General features: G+C 41.5%; 1 protein-coding gene across 5 annotated transcripts in view; it reads left to right on the plus strand.

The window, feature by feature from the left end:
• CCDC170 (coiled-coil domain containing 170) overlaps nt 1-19,584 on the plus strand; it is a 139,318-nt gene that overhangs the window by 56,593 nt on the left and 63,141 nt on the right. For 2 of the 5 annotated variants that reach the window (XM_068231998.1, XM_068231997.1), the window contains exons 3-5: nt 377-404; nt 12,243-12,374; nt 15,503-15,759. In XM_068231998.1, coding sequence (XP_068088099.1) covers nt 377-404; nt 12,243-12,374; nt 15,503-15,759 — 417 coding nt within the window. Of the gene's footprint in view, nt 1-376; nt 405-8,832; nt 8,923-12,242; nt 12,375-15,502; nt 15,760-19,584 lie in introns of those variants that run through there. The other 3 variants (XM_068231999.1, XM_068232000.1, XM_068232001.1) reach the window with 3 other exon arrangements.

The following is a 19,584-nucleotide window of genomic DNA, read 5'->3' on the forward strand; positions in this document are numbered from 1 at the left end:
TCACACAGGAGTTAAACATGAAGACATGGTGGATCAGTAATGCTCACATTGCGTCACTACCCTGTAACCTAATGTACAAGGGATTTTTGGGCAATTAATTGGAAACCCTTGAAAACTGGTTGCCACTTTAGATACTGTCTGTATCTAATGCTTATTGGTAGGCCTGTTTCTGAATAGCACTATGACTATCTCATATCATATAATAAAAAACAATATTTTTGAGCATGTCCTATGGAAGTAATAATAATAATAATGTTTACCTGCCTAATTCCTAATAAATATCAATAGCCTGTCCATTGTTTCAAATATTAAGATGTGAATTAATACAAATTGGCATAGGAAAATATTTTAATTATATATTTTTGCTTTATATTAGAAACAAGAACAGGGAAGAGTCACAAAAGGTAGGTTTTTGTAAAATAGAAAAATATTATTTTAATCAAGCATTTAACAAAAAAACTGTAATTCCTGGATTTTGTTTTTGAGCTTTCTGAGCACCATGGGTTACATATACCCAGCAAGACTTCCAGCACCCATACCAAGCAAAAATCTGTCACCTAACTAGGGCAAATCCAGTTGCTACTGGTTAGAAAATTTGCTGCACAATTCTTACTTTAACTGAACTAACCAAATTGCTCACAAAGTAGCTTTGTGTGTTGCTGTGATACAAATTTAGGTAGACTGTTTTTTTTCTACTGTGTTCCTGTTTTTCTCTCTTTTTCCTGTTACAATGCGGTCACATATAAGCAAGATGCTGGATGAATAGTATTCATGTTGCCAATTACCTTAACCCCCACAGCTGCAGAGGGGCCTGTGGTCAGTGGAGGCCCTCATCTCTATCCCCTACCCTACATTTAGCAGAGTAGGGCAGCAGAATTCTACTTTCTCCCAGCATTGGCTGTCCTCTTTGTAGCCACCTAATGTACAATAACATACCATTTCTATGGCTCTCGATGCATCTTATGTGGCTCGCTGCATGGAGCAGATGTATGCTGTGAGGTAAAAGACCTCTCACTACTCTGCAATAAGGTTGGGGGCCATACTGGTCAATTTTATATGAGGAGAGGGAGAGGCATACTGGCCACGTTTTCATGGAGAGAAAAGTAAGCATACTGGCCATTCTTGTAGGGCTGGGAGAAAAAGCACACTGGCCATACTTGAGGTGGAACCAAAGCCTACTGATATAGATGGGAGAAAGAGGCATCCTGGCCACAGGTGTGTGTATGAAGGTAGTGCTATGCAGTTACACTTTCTGTGTGTAAATGTAGGGGGTAGCTTTGTCGGCCACCCATGTTATAAGAAACTTTATTTAGCAAACATTATGTGACTCTGGGAATTCCAAATGATTCCTGTTAGAAAAAAGGGAAAAAATACTATGATGTCCTCATTAATATTCCAAACAGACCTTTAATATGTACTTGAACCCTGGATGTCCTTTGAATTAAAGGTATCTGTAAGGTGCCCTTAATCAGGATTACCATATAATTATACTTTTACTTTGAGTCTGCGATGTGTTACGCCAGAGATTTCAGCACTTCATGTATCTTTGTCTGGAGCACAGTTGGGAGCAGCTGTCAGCACTCCCACCCTACTTCCAAAGTAAACAGTTATCTCAGAGACTCAGAGAAGCTAGGTATACATGCCGGATTAAACTTGGCTGATGCATACATTTGAAAAAGTCGCCTGTTGAAAATGGCGTAGGATAGCGGTAGTAGAATGCTATTTCATCCAAACAGAAAAATATTGATCATATTTACTGATATTTTACTATGACCTACTTCTCCCTACTCACAGACTTACGCACTCACACAGAAACCCCCCCCCCCCCCCGATGGTGCCTAACGCTTAACTTCCCGCCTAAGGTGCCTAACACTTCACCTCCCCCCTGATGGTACCTAACCCATGGTGGTATCTAACACTTAAAGAGACCCAGAGACGGAAAAATAACATATTTATACATACCTGGGCCTTCCTCCAGCCCCATCAGCCTGGATCGCTCCCATGCCGCTTTTCTCCGCCGCCTCTGTGCGCCGGTACCGGGTCCCGTCATTTTGGCCAGTCGACGCAAGCGCTGTGCGCTCCCTCCATACTGCGCAGGCGCATGCGTACAAAGCCGGAGGGAGCCCCCGTGCATGCGGTAGACTGGCCGCGTCCGGCGGAAGTGACGGGACCCGATTACGGTGATAGAGGTAGCGGAGGACGGCGGCGTTGGAGCGATCCAAGCTTATGGGGCTGGAGGAAGCCCCAGGTATGTATAACATCTTTTTTTTTAATTTTTAGCATAGGTCCGTCTCTGGTTCCCTTTAACCTACCCCCTGATGGAGCCAAACCCTTAATTCCATCCCCATCCTGGTCCTAACCCTTAACCTCCCCCCTCTTGGTGCCCATTTCTTAACTTCCCCTTCATGGTGCCTAACCCTTAACCCCCTGGTGGGCAACTAACATTAAGCCCCCACCCCCCTAAAAGTGTCTGTGCCCGCTATTATAGCAGGTGCCCTTTTAAACAGGTCGCCACCTGTGCCCTTTTTAACTGCTCCATAGCTGAGGGAACGTTAAAGACTATGTCAGACGAGAATCTATCACTTGTACAGAAGCCTCGACATCAATGAAAAATCCTCTCCGTCATGCCTCACACATCATACCTCCTCTCTCCTCCATAACAACAGCCGCATTGCTTACCTCTAGGCTAGCGACATGTCTATACACGCTGGACTCTGTACTGGAGGGGTTGAGTCCCATTCCCTGCGGGTAACATTACTCATACATGTGTACGAGGCGTTACAGAAATTAACTGTTTAACTGTTAAAAACGGCTGCGCTGCCCCCTGGCGGTTTTTAATAGACCGCCAGGGGGCAGCGCAGCCGTTTTTTTTTTTTTTAAATCATGTAGCGGGCCCAGGGCTCGCTACAGGATAGCCGGTGTGCAGCGGCATCCCCCAACCCTCTTCGATCGGAAATCCCGTTCAAATGGCGACGGGGCGGGATGACGTCACCGACGTCATGGACATCATGACGTCTAAGGGAGTCCCGATCCACCCCTCAGCGCTGCCAGGCGCTGATAGGCCAGGCAGCGCACGGGGTCTAGGGGGGGCTCTGCAGCGTGGCGGATACGTCCGGGGTTACCGCCAGGAAGGTTAAGGTCAGAAGAAAATGAATGCCAAATGCTAATATAATTTTCATTATTTGGAGAGAGCATCTCCACGGGATGCCAGTTTTATCTCAAAGAAAAGCTCATCTGTGAGATACAATCTTTAATATTGGGAATTAGAGATGAAAGCTTTTTCACTTATCCAAGTTGCCAATAATAATCCATGTTGATATGGTAATTGTCACACGCTCCATAGTAGCCAGACTGCACAATGCCTTCCAATCTGTTTCAGCACACAAATTACCCAATCTGTGGTCGCATTCGGTGCGCAGAAACCACTGGAATTTTGGCAGCAGAGAGGCTAGAAGGGAGCTTGTGAGTTACAGTAACACAAATGACACACTATTTCAGGGTATAGAACTGCCACCACTTCTGCAGAAGGGCAGGAGACTTAACCTAACTGATACTAATACCTGCAAATAAAACGGTTAACCCTATTTTATCTAGCTATCAGCAGTAGTAGTGACTCTTCGGAATGCTAGGATTCATTTTGTGTTGCTGAATAGTAGGCGTAGCGGAAAAATAAATGAGTTTTAGAAGTCTTTTATTATAAATGCAATATAAATAACTAATAAATACAGAAAATCATTAAAATCAACAATTATGTAGACAATAATAGGTAGTATAAAAATAAAAGTAAGTGAAGAAATAAACGGATACTTAAGCTCAGGTGAAAATGTCCTTTTGGAGAAGAACTGGCTAAGTCCTTGGTTTCAGAATCAGGCAGCTCAGCGTCAAAGTCCAAACAAGCCGGATGCCAGCATGTCCTCAAGCTGGCAAGGATGTAATCGGGATGATGTTTCAAAGTGGAGGACACTGATTTTGGGTCCTCTGCTAGTTTTATACTCCTTACATAGTAAGAAGGAGTGAGGGCGGGAACCACACACCCCCTTAGAACCTGAGATGAGCCCTCCCCCTTCTCCTGGGGACCTAAAATCATATCTAACCAGACATGGGCTCTATTTCACAGAACCGTACAGGTCAGGGCAAATTTAATAACATTTTCAGGTCAGTCCGGATTTATCCAGCACAATGATACCAAATACAAGGGGCAGGGCCCCTGTGGTATCAGCCGGGTACTTTGAATCTGTCTCACTGACAGCCCATAACTTGGATTGTTCTGGAATCTTCTCAGTACCAGTGCCCGGTAAGGTCTGACACACTCTGCGAGTTTGAAGGGCCTGGGTTTGCAACACAGGTAATATGACAAATATAGCAGCTTATGATTTATCTTATAACTAACAGTTCAGCAGGAGTTTCAAGTTGCCAGCTGGAGAGATTGCTGGTCCTTTGAAGTCCTCAGCTCAGAGCACACGCGACAATTCCTGCTGAGAATGGTGACAGCTTGGCTACACTAAGATCTGCGATCAGGAGGGAATAGGCTACAAACGTTGTTTTGCAAGAAATCCAAGCTACTCCACATCCGACAGCATACACCACATCTTTTACTGGCAAGATTAGTGACAGAATTAGTATTCGCCTGCGAGTGACATGCTTATTGCAGTGGTGTCTGCTAGGTGTGGAAGACATAGTAGGTTATTTGATATTCTGTATGTGGGCAGTGATGTAATTCGAAATCCTAGGGTCTCATAGCAAAATTGAATGATGAACGTATATGTCAGAAATCTTATTTAGTGGTGGTCTTGGTCTATGAGCATCTATCCTCAACAATGAGTCTCATAACTGCCATCTGACTGTCCTTCATAAAACCTGAGATACACCCTTTGATCATACTACAAAAAGTGCAAGCTGATTTATAGACAGTAGAGTCTTGGCGCTCCTGGGGATTGCTGCCGCGAGGTTGGGAATGGAGCTATGGCGTGAGACACGTTGGCTGCAAGGGGCTGGAGGAAGCTTCGGGTAAGTTAATGTCATTTTTTTTTTTTTTTGCTGTCTGGACATTCCCTTTAAATGTTAAAATACAGTAATTGAAAGTATATTACCATTAGGGGAGCCATGGATTCCAGTCTTAAAGCACAGTACTGCCCACAAACAACCTAAGCATTTGACCTTCACAGTCACTGTGAGTATTGCCGACAGTTTGTGCTGGTTGTTTGTGCTGGTTGGAGACGTCTGGTTAGTTGATTTCTGGATAACCGGGACTCTACTGTATCACAGTGGTTCCAAATCATCCAGCCAGAGAACTACTCAGTAAAGCAAGAAAAACAATGTTATTACAGACCTGCTTAAACACTATATACTGTATTTTTCGTAGTATAGGATGCTCCAGACTATAAGATGCACCCAGGTTTAGAGGTCAAAAACCAGGGGAAAAATATATATATTTAACCTGGTGCGTCTATGGACAGTGTCATATCTGCACCCCCCCGTCTCCCATCCGTCTGGTGTCCCCTGTGTTGCCCTGTGTCTCACTACCACCCGTGTCCCCTCTGCCCCTCTGTGCCTCTAGTGTGCTCTTGTGTCCCATCTGCCCCCCTGTGCCGGAGAAGTGCATGGGGACACCGGACACAGGAGGGCAGCTGGGACACAGGATGGCACGGGGCCAGTGAGACACAGGGGACACCGGCCAGTGGGGAGACAGGAGGACACCAGAGACATAGGACAGCAATGGAAGACAGAGGGGGCACTTATGGGGTACACCTTCGGACCATAATACGCGCACTGACTTTTTACCCCCACTTTTGGGGGAGAAAAAGTGAGTCTTATGGTCCAAACATATACAGTACAATTTTCAACTTGTGAATGAGATGCCAGAATTGTCAATGCACCCTTGTAATTAAAATACATAAATACACAGACAGAATAAAATAAACCATGGTAACAGAAGTACAGTGTATAAATGCTGACTGCACACTGAAAATAAGGAATCTACCAAATCATCTCTCATCTCACATGTGAATGCCCGCTCATATCAGCAGGGCTGGAGCTACCACGGGGGCAAAGGGGGAAATTACCCCAGGGCCTCCAAGTGCTGCTGGGCCCCCCAGGTCTTCCCTTGTCTGCATTGCACCTCAACTGCCCTGGCATGCAGCTCTATCCGTTCTCCCTGTCTTCCCCACTCACTGCCTCTTCTCCATGACCCGTTGCAGGTCATTTTGCAATAACATACCCTAGGTCACTGAGAAGAGGCGGCCCTGTGAGGATGAAGACGAGAATGCATGGACTGAAGCAGCATGCCGGAGTTGCTAGACTGACAAAATGGTGCAGGAGCCCCAGGGAGTATGGTAAAAATGAGGGGGTAGATCTCTTGGGCAAGGGGGGTGGTTGACTCAGGCCTAGGAGGGTGAATATGCTGCACAAGTGAGGGGGAGATCAGGGGCTCCACAGCTTAATTTTGCCTCAGGGCCCCATTGTGGCATGAATTTGCCCTGCATCAGCTTAGTGCACACATAGATAGGGGGCCCAGCATAACATGCCATATTTTCACTAGCTTGGTAAGACCATCTACCATTTGTGTGCTCTTTGGTGTTTGAGAGCCAGCCATGCTCAATAAATTGTAAGTTTATATGATGCCATCCTTAGGGAGGAAATCGTAAATGTAAAGTTGTTCCTTTACATAGTTCTGGATAGCCGAGATCAGTGATATGGAATAATTAAAAATCCCATTGACATGGGGTTAAGAGACCTGTACTAGCACTGCTATGCTTCAAATGAACACCTCTTTATGTGCATTGCATAGTTGTAATCCTTAACATAACTGTTTCTTTACTCTAAATACACCTCTCTGACACTGCAGCTGTCTTTGAGGTTTTGGGGTCCATATCAATAGAGTGCTTGGAGCCCCATGTAAAACTTGAGCCAGGGCCCCAACTTCCTTAGTTACGCCACTGGTTTTCATAATTAGTCACATAGTGCTGAGATAGAGGGCTTTGTGATGAGTTGTTTTTAATACCACAGGTCTGTGTTACCCTTTTGACTCTAAAATTTCTAAAATTACCTAACAGTGCATCAGTACTAATGCAGAATATACTATGACAGTCTATGTTTATTTCATTGGTGGACTGGCCATAATGTGGAACACTAGTACCATAGTATATATTTCAGTCCCAGGATGCTGGTAAGGATGAAAGGGTCACATAAAGACACAGTGTCTATGCACCCTTTTACATTGTTTGTGATTTTCTTGCATGTAAATCAAGTATGTACAGGTGTACTGGCCTTCAACACACAGATCTCCTTGTCCGTGTTGTGTAGTGTGTCCAGTCTCCTAAGAAAGTTCCCTCATTTGCCCACCTCCTCTAATCGCCAAAAAGCAATATACTCTGCTCAGTCAGAAGTCGATCAGTTTGTATGCACAGCGGTTGGTTCAAAACTACCTCTCAAAATTATTTTTACAAACCATGTCAGGCAGCAAAACTCTAATATGTTTACCAGACTTTAGTGGTTTTGTTTACCAGACTTTAGTGGTCTCAGTTCATTCACAAGAATAATTGATTGCCACTGGTAGACTTTAACAGCTATTAATATCAGTATGTGTCACTTCAGAATGCTTTTTTTTTTTTTGAACTACACAAGTTGGTTACCAGGCAAGTTAGCAAGCTGTAAGATATATGCTTTGTGTTTATCACTCTTATTGACTTTTGTGCCTCATTACAGGTATTGTTAAAAGGACAATATTGATACTCTGTATTTTATAATTCAGTGTTATCATTAGCAAATATTTACAATGTAGAAGCCATGGGGAAAGCCATAGATCTCACTCTTTGGTACTGATTTTTCTCTGAATTCAGCAGGATGATTAGGTAAAGTGTTTATAATGGTAACCTAATGTACTGTAAATGGTAAACATAGTTTCAGTAGAGGACTGCCGTAAGCATAGACATGACAATGAGTGATGACTACTTTCTAGGGAAAGCTTTCATCAATGGCTAAATTGCTGCAACTTGACCTGTCATACCTGCAAAGTCTTCTCTTTACAGTTGAAACTGAGACCTGCTTACTGTGTCAGATATTCAGCTGTGCGTAAAACTATGATCCCGTAAGGTGCCTTTCACGCAAATTGTTGACTCTTAGAAACTTGTCTTCTGATGCTGTGATGGTTTTAGATCTAGCTTTGGATTTGCCAGACATTTTCCTATTTGAGGTTTCTCAGTTTCTGAGTGCCTTTTGATGGTGCAGGACCATCAGTGACCGTACTTACTGACACCTTACTCTCTTTTAAGTGTAATAATACTCTGTCTCTCTTCCATTGTTAACTGACATTTTCTCACCATTTCTATAGCAACACATTACTTTCTGTAGTACAATACTGTTAACATCACGTGCAAACACTACTTTAATTAAAATTGAGGCCATAGTAAGTAATTAAGGAGAAGTTGGGAAAACTATAAAAATTCGTAGCAACAACTTTCAAGGCTTAATCAAACTCCAATGAGTTCGAATAATTGACAAAATAAATAGTCAGCATTTCTACCAAAACACAAATTGTTCGGATATACCCGAGTGGGTGTACACAAAAAAGATTAGTTGAGAAAGCTTGCTGAGACAAGCAAAACATGTCACATGACATGGACGTAACAAGCGGCTGCAACCTCCGTGCTGACTAGCGTTCCACTCGCCTTGCCAAGCAAACGATCCCGCTGCAGGTGTCCTCCACAGCCAGTTTGGAGATATATGTGGGAGAAATGAGCAACTGGATTTCCCTTGAGCGGTGCATGGATAGCCCTGGTGCCCAGCGTTGGTGAGAGCCCGACTGGGCAAACAGTTACAACTGTCAGTTATACTGTATCAGTCATATGGACCCACTTGTGTAGAGACGTGAGGAATGTATCCCTGCCTTGGATATGTCCATCTGGTAACCTTGTTATAATAATGGTAACCTGGATATGTGGTCTGATCCATTACCAGAGGGAATCCTGCACTACAAGTGACTGGTTGATTAAGCTGATGTTTGGGCTCATGCAAAATGCAAAATGCACTGCTGTTGAGAGTTATAGTGTGGTTTTCTGCATGATATACCTGGATGCCTTCCCCTTAAAGTGATTGGACAGTGGAGTAGTTTTTATCCTGCAAGACGGGTGCTGAACTGGCTGAAGTGGACATTACACACTTTAATTAATCCCTATTGGGACTTCCCGTTGAAAACCATGGGGGACTGTGATGGTAGGGTGGTACCCGGCCATCTGTGGTTAGACCTAGGTGGTGTTTGGGGACCAGTGTGTTTGGGAATGTGTGAGGTAAGCTGACTTGTGCAATACACGGCTGTGTATCGTTTTTATGGGGAGAAGGGTTTTTTTTTGTATGTGGTCATCGTAATGTTTTTCAATAAAATTTGATATCCTTTTAGTGATGACATCTCCTGCAAGTATTTTTTGTCGAGTGGGTGTACACATCTGAATTTGATTGATTTATTGCAACCTCCATTGCTACAGAACAGCTGTAAGTTGTTAACTCATTTCTTGTTCTCTGCAAAGCAATGGCCTTGTATTCTGAAATGTACAGTATATTCCAAGCTAGTCATTGGACTTGAACTGCTTACAGTTAAAAAACTAGAAGAATCAAATAGTTGTAAGTCTTTTCATTGGTAATGTACTTGAATAAACAAAAGAGCAGTATTGAAGGGCTTTGCAGCTATGTCTCTGTGCTACACTGCATATAGGGCAAAGCACTATTGATGGAGGCTTAGCATGGTGATGCTATCTATCTATCTATCTATCTATCTATCTATCTATCTATCTATCTATCTATCACATGGCCCCACTCCATGATAGAGAGTTTGGAGGCTAGGACTATTGTTTGTGGCAGACTATTACACTGGATTTGTCACCTATGCATAATTCTGTACCATCTGCACTGTTAAAGTAATGGAAGAAAAATTATCCTAACATGCAGATCTGACCCAGGACGTGAAAGAAACCTGAGCCAATTAAACTCAGTAGTAATTGATCATTTATCTGGCAGATTATTAATCATCATGCAAAGGCATTAATTGCCTGGATTTAATGTTGTCTCTGTGTGAACCATATGGTTCTAATCCAGTTCTGTATCATGCCTGAAGAAGAAACTTAAAGCTTCAAAAGCTTGACCATAAACTATGTTTAGGGGTGTCTGAGCGATGAAATTCTGGCGATGAACCTCAGGAACTGGGAGAGGAAGAAAGAAACATCGAAAGAAAAGAAACAGAAAACACCAGGACTACTAGATCGTGTATTTCCAGGCAATGAAATAATGTGTGAAATAAATGCTACTTATAAATATTGTTTACTATTAGGCAATCACAGTATCAGGCAGGAGGGAAATGCTGGCTCCAAGCGGATTGGATATCCTCTTCAGGATAAGTTGGGTTGCACTCCAGAAAAAAGACCACTTGATAATTATCATGGGAACAGCACTGAGGAGAGGGGAAAATGTACACAAAATGAGAGGAAGCCCCCCAATGTAGTAAGCAATGGGTACCTGTGGATTATGAAACAATCTTACCTCAGGTGACAGGTTTAACGATAATAATTTTATTGGACCTGCCCGCTTCCTCAGGTCTCCAGTATAGTGTCTTATGCAACTGCACGCATGGACTGGTAGCGCCTGTGAAAAGAAACATTGTACAGTTAGTACCTGAATCAAATTTATTGGTTTACTGTTGGCAGATCTGCTCCACGGACCACACCTGACTTGCAGTATTGGCTATGTGGTCTCCGCTGATGAGGATGATCATTGTTCAGGTGTGGCTACTGTATGGCTATACAGCCTAAAGTTATTTTAGCAGAGATCATATGACCTATGATGTGGTAAGTCTGTTTTGTGTTTTTTTTAAAGTTCTGGTGTTGCATACTAGATGTCAACAAAAACCTTTAGACATCAATTAGATTTATTATAGCAGATTCATTCACTTCAACTGTGCTCTGACTCGAAAGTGCACACGATGTGTTGCAGAACTGTCAGATTCGGGTAGTTTTCAGAAGATGACATCATCTAAATATGAATTTGATGACCATCATATTAAGTCTAAATGGAGATCAATTATCTGCAGTTCAGGGTGGTGACAAAAACATTATTGCTGCTGCACTCTCCTTCTTCCTTTATGATCCCTTTGCATTAATTCTCAAGATCCAAACCACCATAATATGTTGGTGGGATTCTCACTTAGCACTCCTAATTGAATCACTCAGCTCAGTCTGAATTCTTTCCCAATAATCCTCAAGTTTATTGCTTAAAATAGGTCTAGACTAGAGGAGCCTTGCCGTGTGATTTCATCAGGTTATGTGAGGTGGGGAGATTTGCAAATTGAAAGGTGTAGAAGCAAGACAGACGGTGGCTATTGAGAAACATGCTGCCTAGGTGGAGTATTGAACAACTTATTTTGTGATATGCCCATTCAAAGAGCCTTTGCTGTGAGTGTCTGTCTGTGCAGGGGGCAATTTGAAGTTTTCAACAGTTTTACGCTATGAATGTTTAATTTCATTTTAAAAATAAACTTGAGGATTACTGGGGGAGAAAATTTAGACTGACCCAGTTATTCATTTATGAGTACTAAAGAGAACCCCACCAATGTATTACGGTGGTTTGGATCTGATGGATTGTTGTAAAAAGTTAAGGGCTGGTTCACACTACAAGAGCTTTTTCTAAGCACTTGTGATTTTAAAAGCTCTTGCTAATGCAATGTTATGTGTGTGTTCTCACTTGAGCGATATGATTTTGTAAAAATCACCCATAGCATTGCATTAGCAAGAGCCTTTCAAACCGCCAGCGCTTAAAACACTTTTGCAGTGTAACTCAGCCTTAAGGAGGTGGTAGGATTTATGCATATTTATCCATTGTGACTTACATAAAGTAAACATCTGAAAAGTAAAAAAAAATCAGGTTTACTTACCTCGGGCTTCCTCCAACCACTGGAATCCTATGTCTCCTCACAGCTCTGCTGCAAGCCGGTTTTCTTAGCAGCCGCCTATAAGTGAGTTTTTTTTCAAACTGTAGCTTGCTGTTGCTCAAATGTAATAATAATAATTTCAGTATTTGTATAATACTTTTCTACTGTCAAACTCAAAGCACTTGCAAGACAGCCACTAGAACCCAGGTCTCCTATGTCGGAGACAGCGCCCTTAACCATTACACTATCCAGCCACTGCATAATATACTTTAACTATCATAGATAATAAAAAAGCATCATAAAAAAATTTGTATTTTTTTTCTCTTGCAAGTTTGCATATGATCCCATCTTTGCAGAAATGCCTATCACGCGGGAACAGATTAATCACTACCGGATGATTGTTGAAAATTCTCAAAGTGAGTTGGCTGCTCTACATGTAAAATATGAGCGTACACAATCAGAGGTAGGTGTAAACTGAATTAATAATAAATAGTTTATGTAATAATGACTAGTTTATGTACTTTAACCTGTGTATACATACACTGGCAACCTATCATGGTGGCTCCCTTTGCCATATCGACTTGTTCATTTGGCACTTTTATTGGCCTGATGAAGCGGGCTTGGACACGCGAAACGCGTTGCCTGTGCTAAATAAATTTTTTTTGTTATATACAAGGATTTCGTTATTGAGGTAAGCCACCTCATATTATTTCCTCGATTTTAAGCTGTTTTTAGATGCTTTTATTTTAACCAGGGCGCCTCTTTACCTTCAATTGTGCAAACCTATCATGGAGATTGAAACAGGAAATTTGGGAGCCAGAGGTGCCAGGGAAGTTTGGCCCATAGGCGCCCATGTTAATAGTGGCTATAAATGGAAATTTGGGTGCTGGAGAAGCCGATAAAATAGGCCAATATTGATAGTAGAAGATCAGTAATTTTACTGATCTTCTACTATCGCTCTACCTAACCTTCTTCTCACACTAACCCACCCCCATCTACTCTTAACACTAACCTACCCCTATTTATGCCACTAAGTTCCTGTTGAAAGATAAATACAGGCACTCCTCCAACTTCTCTCTCCTGATCTAGTGGTTCAGCCAGTTGCTAAAGTAACCAGTTCCACTAGTGGTCTCCGTTATATATAGCAACAATCCTCAGCGCTTGGCATCCTCAGGATGGGCTCTGTAATTCACACCACAGTGCTCCACAGCATAGAATATGAGAAGTGACCGTCACCAAACAAATAAACAAGCTTGTTGGTCAGTTGCACTCTTAGAAAATATCCACAATTTATTTCTTAAAAACAAAATAGTATACGCAGACTTACATTGCGGGCTCTTGCAACAGGGACCTTTTAAGTAACAATCGCTTCCGAGCGTTCCCTGAGGATGGCGGAAGGCCGAAACCGGTAGGAACTGGAGACTGGGTATTTACTGTATCTGCTATAATGAGTGTATTTGTGTGTGGAACACACTACATGCGATTGTTACTTAAAGGGTCCCTGTTGCAAGGGCCCGCAATGTAAGTCTGCATATACTATTTTGTTTTTAAGCAATAAATTGTGCATATTTTCTAAGAATGCAACTGACCAACAAGCTTGTTTATTTGTTTGGTGACGGTCACTTGCCATATTCTATGCTGTGGAGCACTGTGGTGTGAATTACAGAGGCCGTCCTAAGGTTTCCAAGTGCTGAGGATTGTTGCTATATATAACACTAAGTTCCCACTTACAGCTAATGCTTTAGTAACGATGTGGTGTTTGGCTACATAATAGCCGAACTCCATACCCCTGATCACTTACCCTCCGCTACTACCTTCCTCTCCAATGCTATCTGTCCCTCCGACGCTATTTATGGTGCTTCAGCTATTGGAACTCAAATTGTTCACTGGGCACCGCTATAATCGCAATTAACATTGTAATCTATGTGTCCAAATTCCAAACGCCCACGGGTGCCCATTTTTGCTAAGTTGAATAGGTGTAAACGACTTGTTGGGCATAAGAGCACCCAAGCAATTTTTCTAATACGCTGCCAGGTACTAAAGGGAATACATTCGCCTAATTGTATCACTTGTTCTGGCGAGTTAGACAATAGAATAGGGCCCTTTGTCCTTTTATCCAAGGCTGAAGTGAGGAAGCGGTAATATTGCTATGCTGATTTTTGTATAGTTTGCATTCAATTTTATATCCTTAAGTTGTTTTAATCTAAGCTGCTGTTTTATCAAGCTCTTCTACTTATAGAACTTTAAATGGGTAGTGAGTGCAAAAATAGTTTTTCATCTATTCTTTCATTCTGAAAACTAAAGCCTTGTACACACATATGAGGCATATCGCCTGGAGGACATTGGCACCAAATCCCATGGGCGGCATTGCAGGGCTCAGGCTGTAAAGACTCATTGCTAGCCTGAAGGTTAGAAACTTGTTCTGTTCCTCTGCAGGGGGCAGAGTGGGAAAGACATCAAGAGGTGGGCAGGGTAAGAGGAGAGAACAATGTTCTCAGGCATTGCTCAGCTGAAGCGATCTGCTGAGAGGGGTCGGGGGCTGCTAAACACAATCTGGATTCTCGGCAAAGATGGTCATTAATTGACTGACCCTGCTGTGTTTCATCTATCATGTATATGCAGAGTACGTATTCAGTATTGTAGAATGTGCTGGAAAAAAACCAAACATCCATTAAGTTCAGCCACAAAATATGCTTCAACACTATGTCTTAGTTGATCCAGAGGAAGTCGAAAAACCCTCACAAGGCTTAGACCAATTAGCCTAACCAATTAAAGGGAAAAAAATCCTTCCTGAATTCAGATGGCAAGCAGATAAAATACATGGATCATCACTGCTGGGAATTACCTTGTTAGTATAACCATGATTGGTGCTTGAGAAGAGTCTAGTTCTATGATCCTTTTTAAAGGGCACTGCAGTTAGAAAGAAATGTTGGAGTTGTTGCTGAACTTGCTACTGTGAGTATTTTATTTTATTTGAGAATCAATTTTCATTACATTGCATCACTGCTCAGGTTTTTAAAGAAACACTGAAGCGGAAAAAAAATGATGTAATGAATTGGTTGTGTAGTACAGCTAAGAAATAAAGAATTAGGAGCAGAGACATAAGTCTAATATTTGTTTCCAGTACAGGAAGAGTTAAAAAAAACTCCAGTTGTTATCTATGCAAATAGCCATTGAGCTCTGCGACTCTGAAAGTCGCAGAGAGCTCTGACTTCTGATTAGGTTATCTCAACTGTATTGTGTTTTTCTTTTGCAGAGAACATTTCAGGACAGGTCAAAAGTTTACTGCCTGTTCTGTAAAAACTTTTAGGGCCTGTAGAATGCTGAGTAATGTGTAAACTGCAAATATTAGAGAATGAGGCAATGTTATAAAAAAAAAACTGTATCACTGAAAATAAAAATATGAGAATATTTTTTTTGCTACCAATGTTCTAGTAATTACCCCTACTACACAACCAATTCATTATATCATAATTTTTTTTTTCGCTTCAGTGTCTCTTTAAGTCACTACATTATTTTATGTTTTGCTGCTGCTACCAAAATTTGGTTGAAAGTTTTGCAGAAAGCTGATCTTTTCTGAATTTTTATTAGTTACTAGAGCTTCGGACTAAGCTTTCCTCCAAAGAAATAGCTTTACAAGAGCTTAAGGCTGAAGTTGAAAATCACAGGGAAAACAATGCACGACAGTCTGTTATGATCACTTCTCTAAGGTCAAGAATTCATGAGACAGAAGAGGAGACAGGCCTTCTTGCCACCTCTAAGTCCAGAGCAGAAGTAACTATGCAAACACTTCTTCATGAAAACAGAGAACTAAAGGACAGGATTCAAGAAATGGAAACCAGGTTAAAGTAAGCTGAATACTACAAATTATTGAAATAGCCATTTTAATCAGGTTAAATCCTGCTTGCAATATAATGTCAAAAGATAGGTGCAGAAACTGGCAACACCAAACTATCAACAAAAAACAGAGCTACCAAGCCAGTATATGTCGCACACTATAATCGTAAGAAAAAGTACAATATTATACGGATATTGCAAAAATATAATAATATTTTATTTGATATTAAGAGAAAATTTATTAAAGCTAGTATCAGCATATATCAGTGAGTGCCAAGCCAAACGTGGAGTGCACCTACATCACCCATCCCATCCTAATTAAAAAAACCTCCGCCATTTATATATTAGACCATAGTGGTACTCCATGTAGCCTCCAGTAAACGCCGTGAGGTATCCTGAGTCCGCCCAATGGGCATTGGCCAGGTAAACAATTAGTACTCTCACAGAGGCAAAAAAGTTTAAGGACCAATATGATCATACATATATTGCCGCCAGCTCACATTGCACATAATAAACTCATCACATGTGTTACATATATTGATTGGGCCTATTAAGAACTTGGAGATTCAACCAGTTAGGGGCCTACTATACACTTGTAGTCCACAACCAGAACTCTAATGTCCATAGACAAAACTGTGGTACCATCAGTAAAAAAAGTAAAAAAAAGTATAAGCATGCTTACAAAAAATCACCACATAATGGATTTCGGATTCCAGGTCTATAACGGAAACTGCACCTTGAATTGTATACACAGGTATCTTCACTGCAGCAATAATGTTAATAGTAGCCACCATCTAGTTAGGCCTCCTTATTTATAAAGCCATCTGTAAGTTCCTCATAGTTCACAGCATATATAGTATAGAGTAATCATTTGCGTCATGCATATAAAAGATTGTTCTCAGTCCTATTCATAGGATTAATGTTGAGTAACAGAGCACTTGTCCACTTGTCCATTCGCAACAGGAACTTCTGCACGGATGAATGGCCACAGACAATGAAATTGAATTTATACTTATCGACTTGTTGCTGCGCTATCCGTCTCCATAGTTGTTCACTGGGCCCAGACTGCTTTAGAAGATCAGCAATGTAGTTACCACGCTGGCATGGCGGCCTGGCGTGCGGATGTAGTTGTGAATCGCGCTAATGCATTTCGCCCCGCCCCCGGAGCTTCGTCAGAATGTGTAGCGTGAACGTGTAAGCATGCTTATACTTTTTTTACTGATGGTACCACAGTTTTGTCTATGGACATTAGAGTTCTGGTTGTGGACTACAAGTGTATAGTAGGCCCCTAACTGGTTGAATCTCCAAGTTCTTAATAGGCCCAATCAATATATGTAACACATGTGATGAGTTTATTATGTGCAATGTGAGCTGGCGGCAATATATGTATGATCATATTGGTCCTTAAACTTTTTTGCCTCTGTGAGAGTACTAATTGTTTACCTGGCCAATGCCCATTGGGTGGACTCAGGATACCTCACGGCGTTTACTGGATGCTACATGGAGTACCACTATGGTCTAATATATAAATGGCGGAGGTTTTTTTAATTAGGATGGGATAGGTGATGTAGGTGCACTCCACGTTTGGCTTGGCACTCACTGATATATGCTGATACTAGCTTTAACCACTTGAGGACCTAGGGCTTTCTACCCCTTAAGGACCGGCCACTTTTTTTCCCTTCAGACCACTGCAGCTTTCACGGTTTATTGCTCGCTCATACAACTTACCACCTAAATGAATTTTGGCTCCTTTTCTTGTCACTAATAAAGCTTTCTTTTGGTGCTATTTGATTGCTCCTGCGATTTTTACTTTTTATTATATTCATCAAAAAAGACATGAATTTTGGCAAAAAAATGATTTTTTTAACTTTCTGTGCTGACATTTTTCAAATAAAGTAAAATTTCTGTATACATGCAGCGCGAAAAATGTGGACAAACATGTTTTTGATTAAAAAAACCCCATTCAGTGTATATTTATTGGTTTGGGTAAAAGTTATAGCATTTACAAACTATGGTGCAAAAAGTGAATTTTCTCATTTTCAAGCATCTATGACTTTTCTGACCCCCTGTCATGTTTCATGAGGGGCTAGAATTCCAGGATAGTATAAATACCCCCCAAATTACCCCATTTTGGAAAGAAGACATCCCAAAGTATTCACTGAGAGGCATAGTGAGTTCATAGAAGATATTATTTTTTGTCACAAGTAAGCGGAAAATGACACTTTGTGAGAAAAAAAAAAGTTTCCATTTCTTCTAACTTGCGACAAAAAAAAAAATGAAATCTGCCACGGACTCACCATGCCCCTCTCTGAATACCTTGAAGGGTCTACTTTCCAAAATGGGGTCATTTGTGGGGTGTGTTTACTGTCCTGACATTTTGGGGGGTGCTAAATTGTAAGCACCCCTGTAAAGCCTAAAGGTGCTCATTGGACTTTGGACCCCTTAGCGCAGTTAGGCTGCAAAAAAGTGCCACACATGTGGTATTGCCGTACTCAGGAGAAGTAGTATAATGTGTTTTGGGGTGTATTTTTACACATACCCATGCTGGGTGGGAGAAATATCTCTGTAAATGACAATTTGTTAATTTTTTTTACACACAATTGTCCATTTACAGAGATCTTTCTCCCACTCAGCATGGGTATGTGTAAAAATACACCAGAAAACACATTATACTACTTCTCCTGAGTACGGCAATACCACATGTGTGGCACTTTTTTGCACCCTAACTGCGCTAAAGGGCCCAAAGTCCAATGAGTACCTTTAGGATTTCACAGGTCATTTTGAGAAATTTCGTTTCAAGACTACTCCTCACGGTTTAGGGCCCCTAAAATGCCAGGGCAGTATAGGAACCCCACAAATGACCCCATTTTAGAAAGAAGACACCCCAAGGTATTCCGTTAGGAGTATGGTGAGTTCATAGAAGATTTTATTTTTTGTCAAAAGTTAGCGGAAAATGACACTTTGTGAAAAAACACAATTAAAATCAATTTCCGCGAACTTGTGACAAAAAATAAAATCTTCTATGAACTCGCCATACTACTAACGGAATACCTTGGGGTGTCTTCTTTCTAAAATGGGGTCATTTGTGGGGTTCCTATACTGCCCTGGCATTTTAGGGGCCCTAAACCGTGAGGAGTAGTCTTGAAACGAAATTTCTCAAAATGACCTGTGAAATCCTAAAGGTACTCATTGGACTTTGGGCCCTTTAGCGCAGTGAGGGTGCAAAAAAGTGCCACACATGTGGTATCGCCATACTCGGGAGAAGTAGTACAATGTGTTTTGGGGTGTATTTTTACACATACCCATGCTGGGGGGGGAGAAATACCTCTGTAAATGGACAATTGTGTGTAAAAAAATCAAAAGATTGTCATTTACAGAAGTATTTCTCCCACCCAGCATGGGTATGTGTAAAAATACACCCCAAAACACATTATACTACTTCTCCCGAGTACGGCGATACCACATGTGTGGCACTTTTTTGCACCCTAACTGCACTAAGGGGCCCAAAGTCCAATGAGTACCTTTAGGATTTCACAGGTCATTTTTGTTTCAAGACTACTCCTCACGGTTTAGGGCCCCTAAAATGCCAGGGCAGTATAGGAACCCCACTAATGACCCCATTTTAGAAAGAAGACACCCCAAGGTATTCCGTTAGGAGTATGGTGAGTTCATAGAAGTTTTTATTTTTTTGTCACAAGTTAGCGGAAATTGATTTTAATTGTTTTTTTTTCACAAAGTGTCATTTTCCGCTAACTTGTGACAAAAAATAAAATCTTCTATGAACTCACCATACTCCGTACGGAATACCTTTGGGTGTCTTCTTTCTAGAATGGGGT

The sequence above is a fragment of the Hyperolius riggenbachi genome, chromosome 4 (genome assembly GCF_040937935.1).
Source record: "Hyperolius riggenbachi isolate aHypRig1 chromosome 4, aHypRig1.pri, whole genome shotgun sequence".
NCBI classification, from domain to species: Eukaryota; Metazoa; Chordata; class Amphibia; order Anura; family Hyperoliidae; genus Hyperolius; species Hyperolius riggenbachi.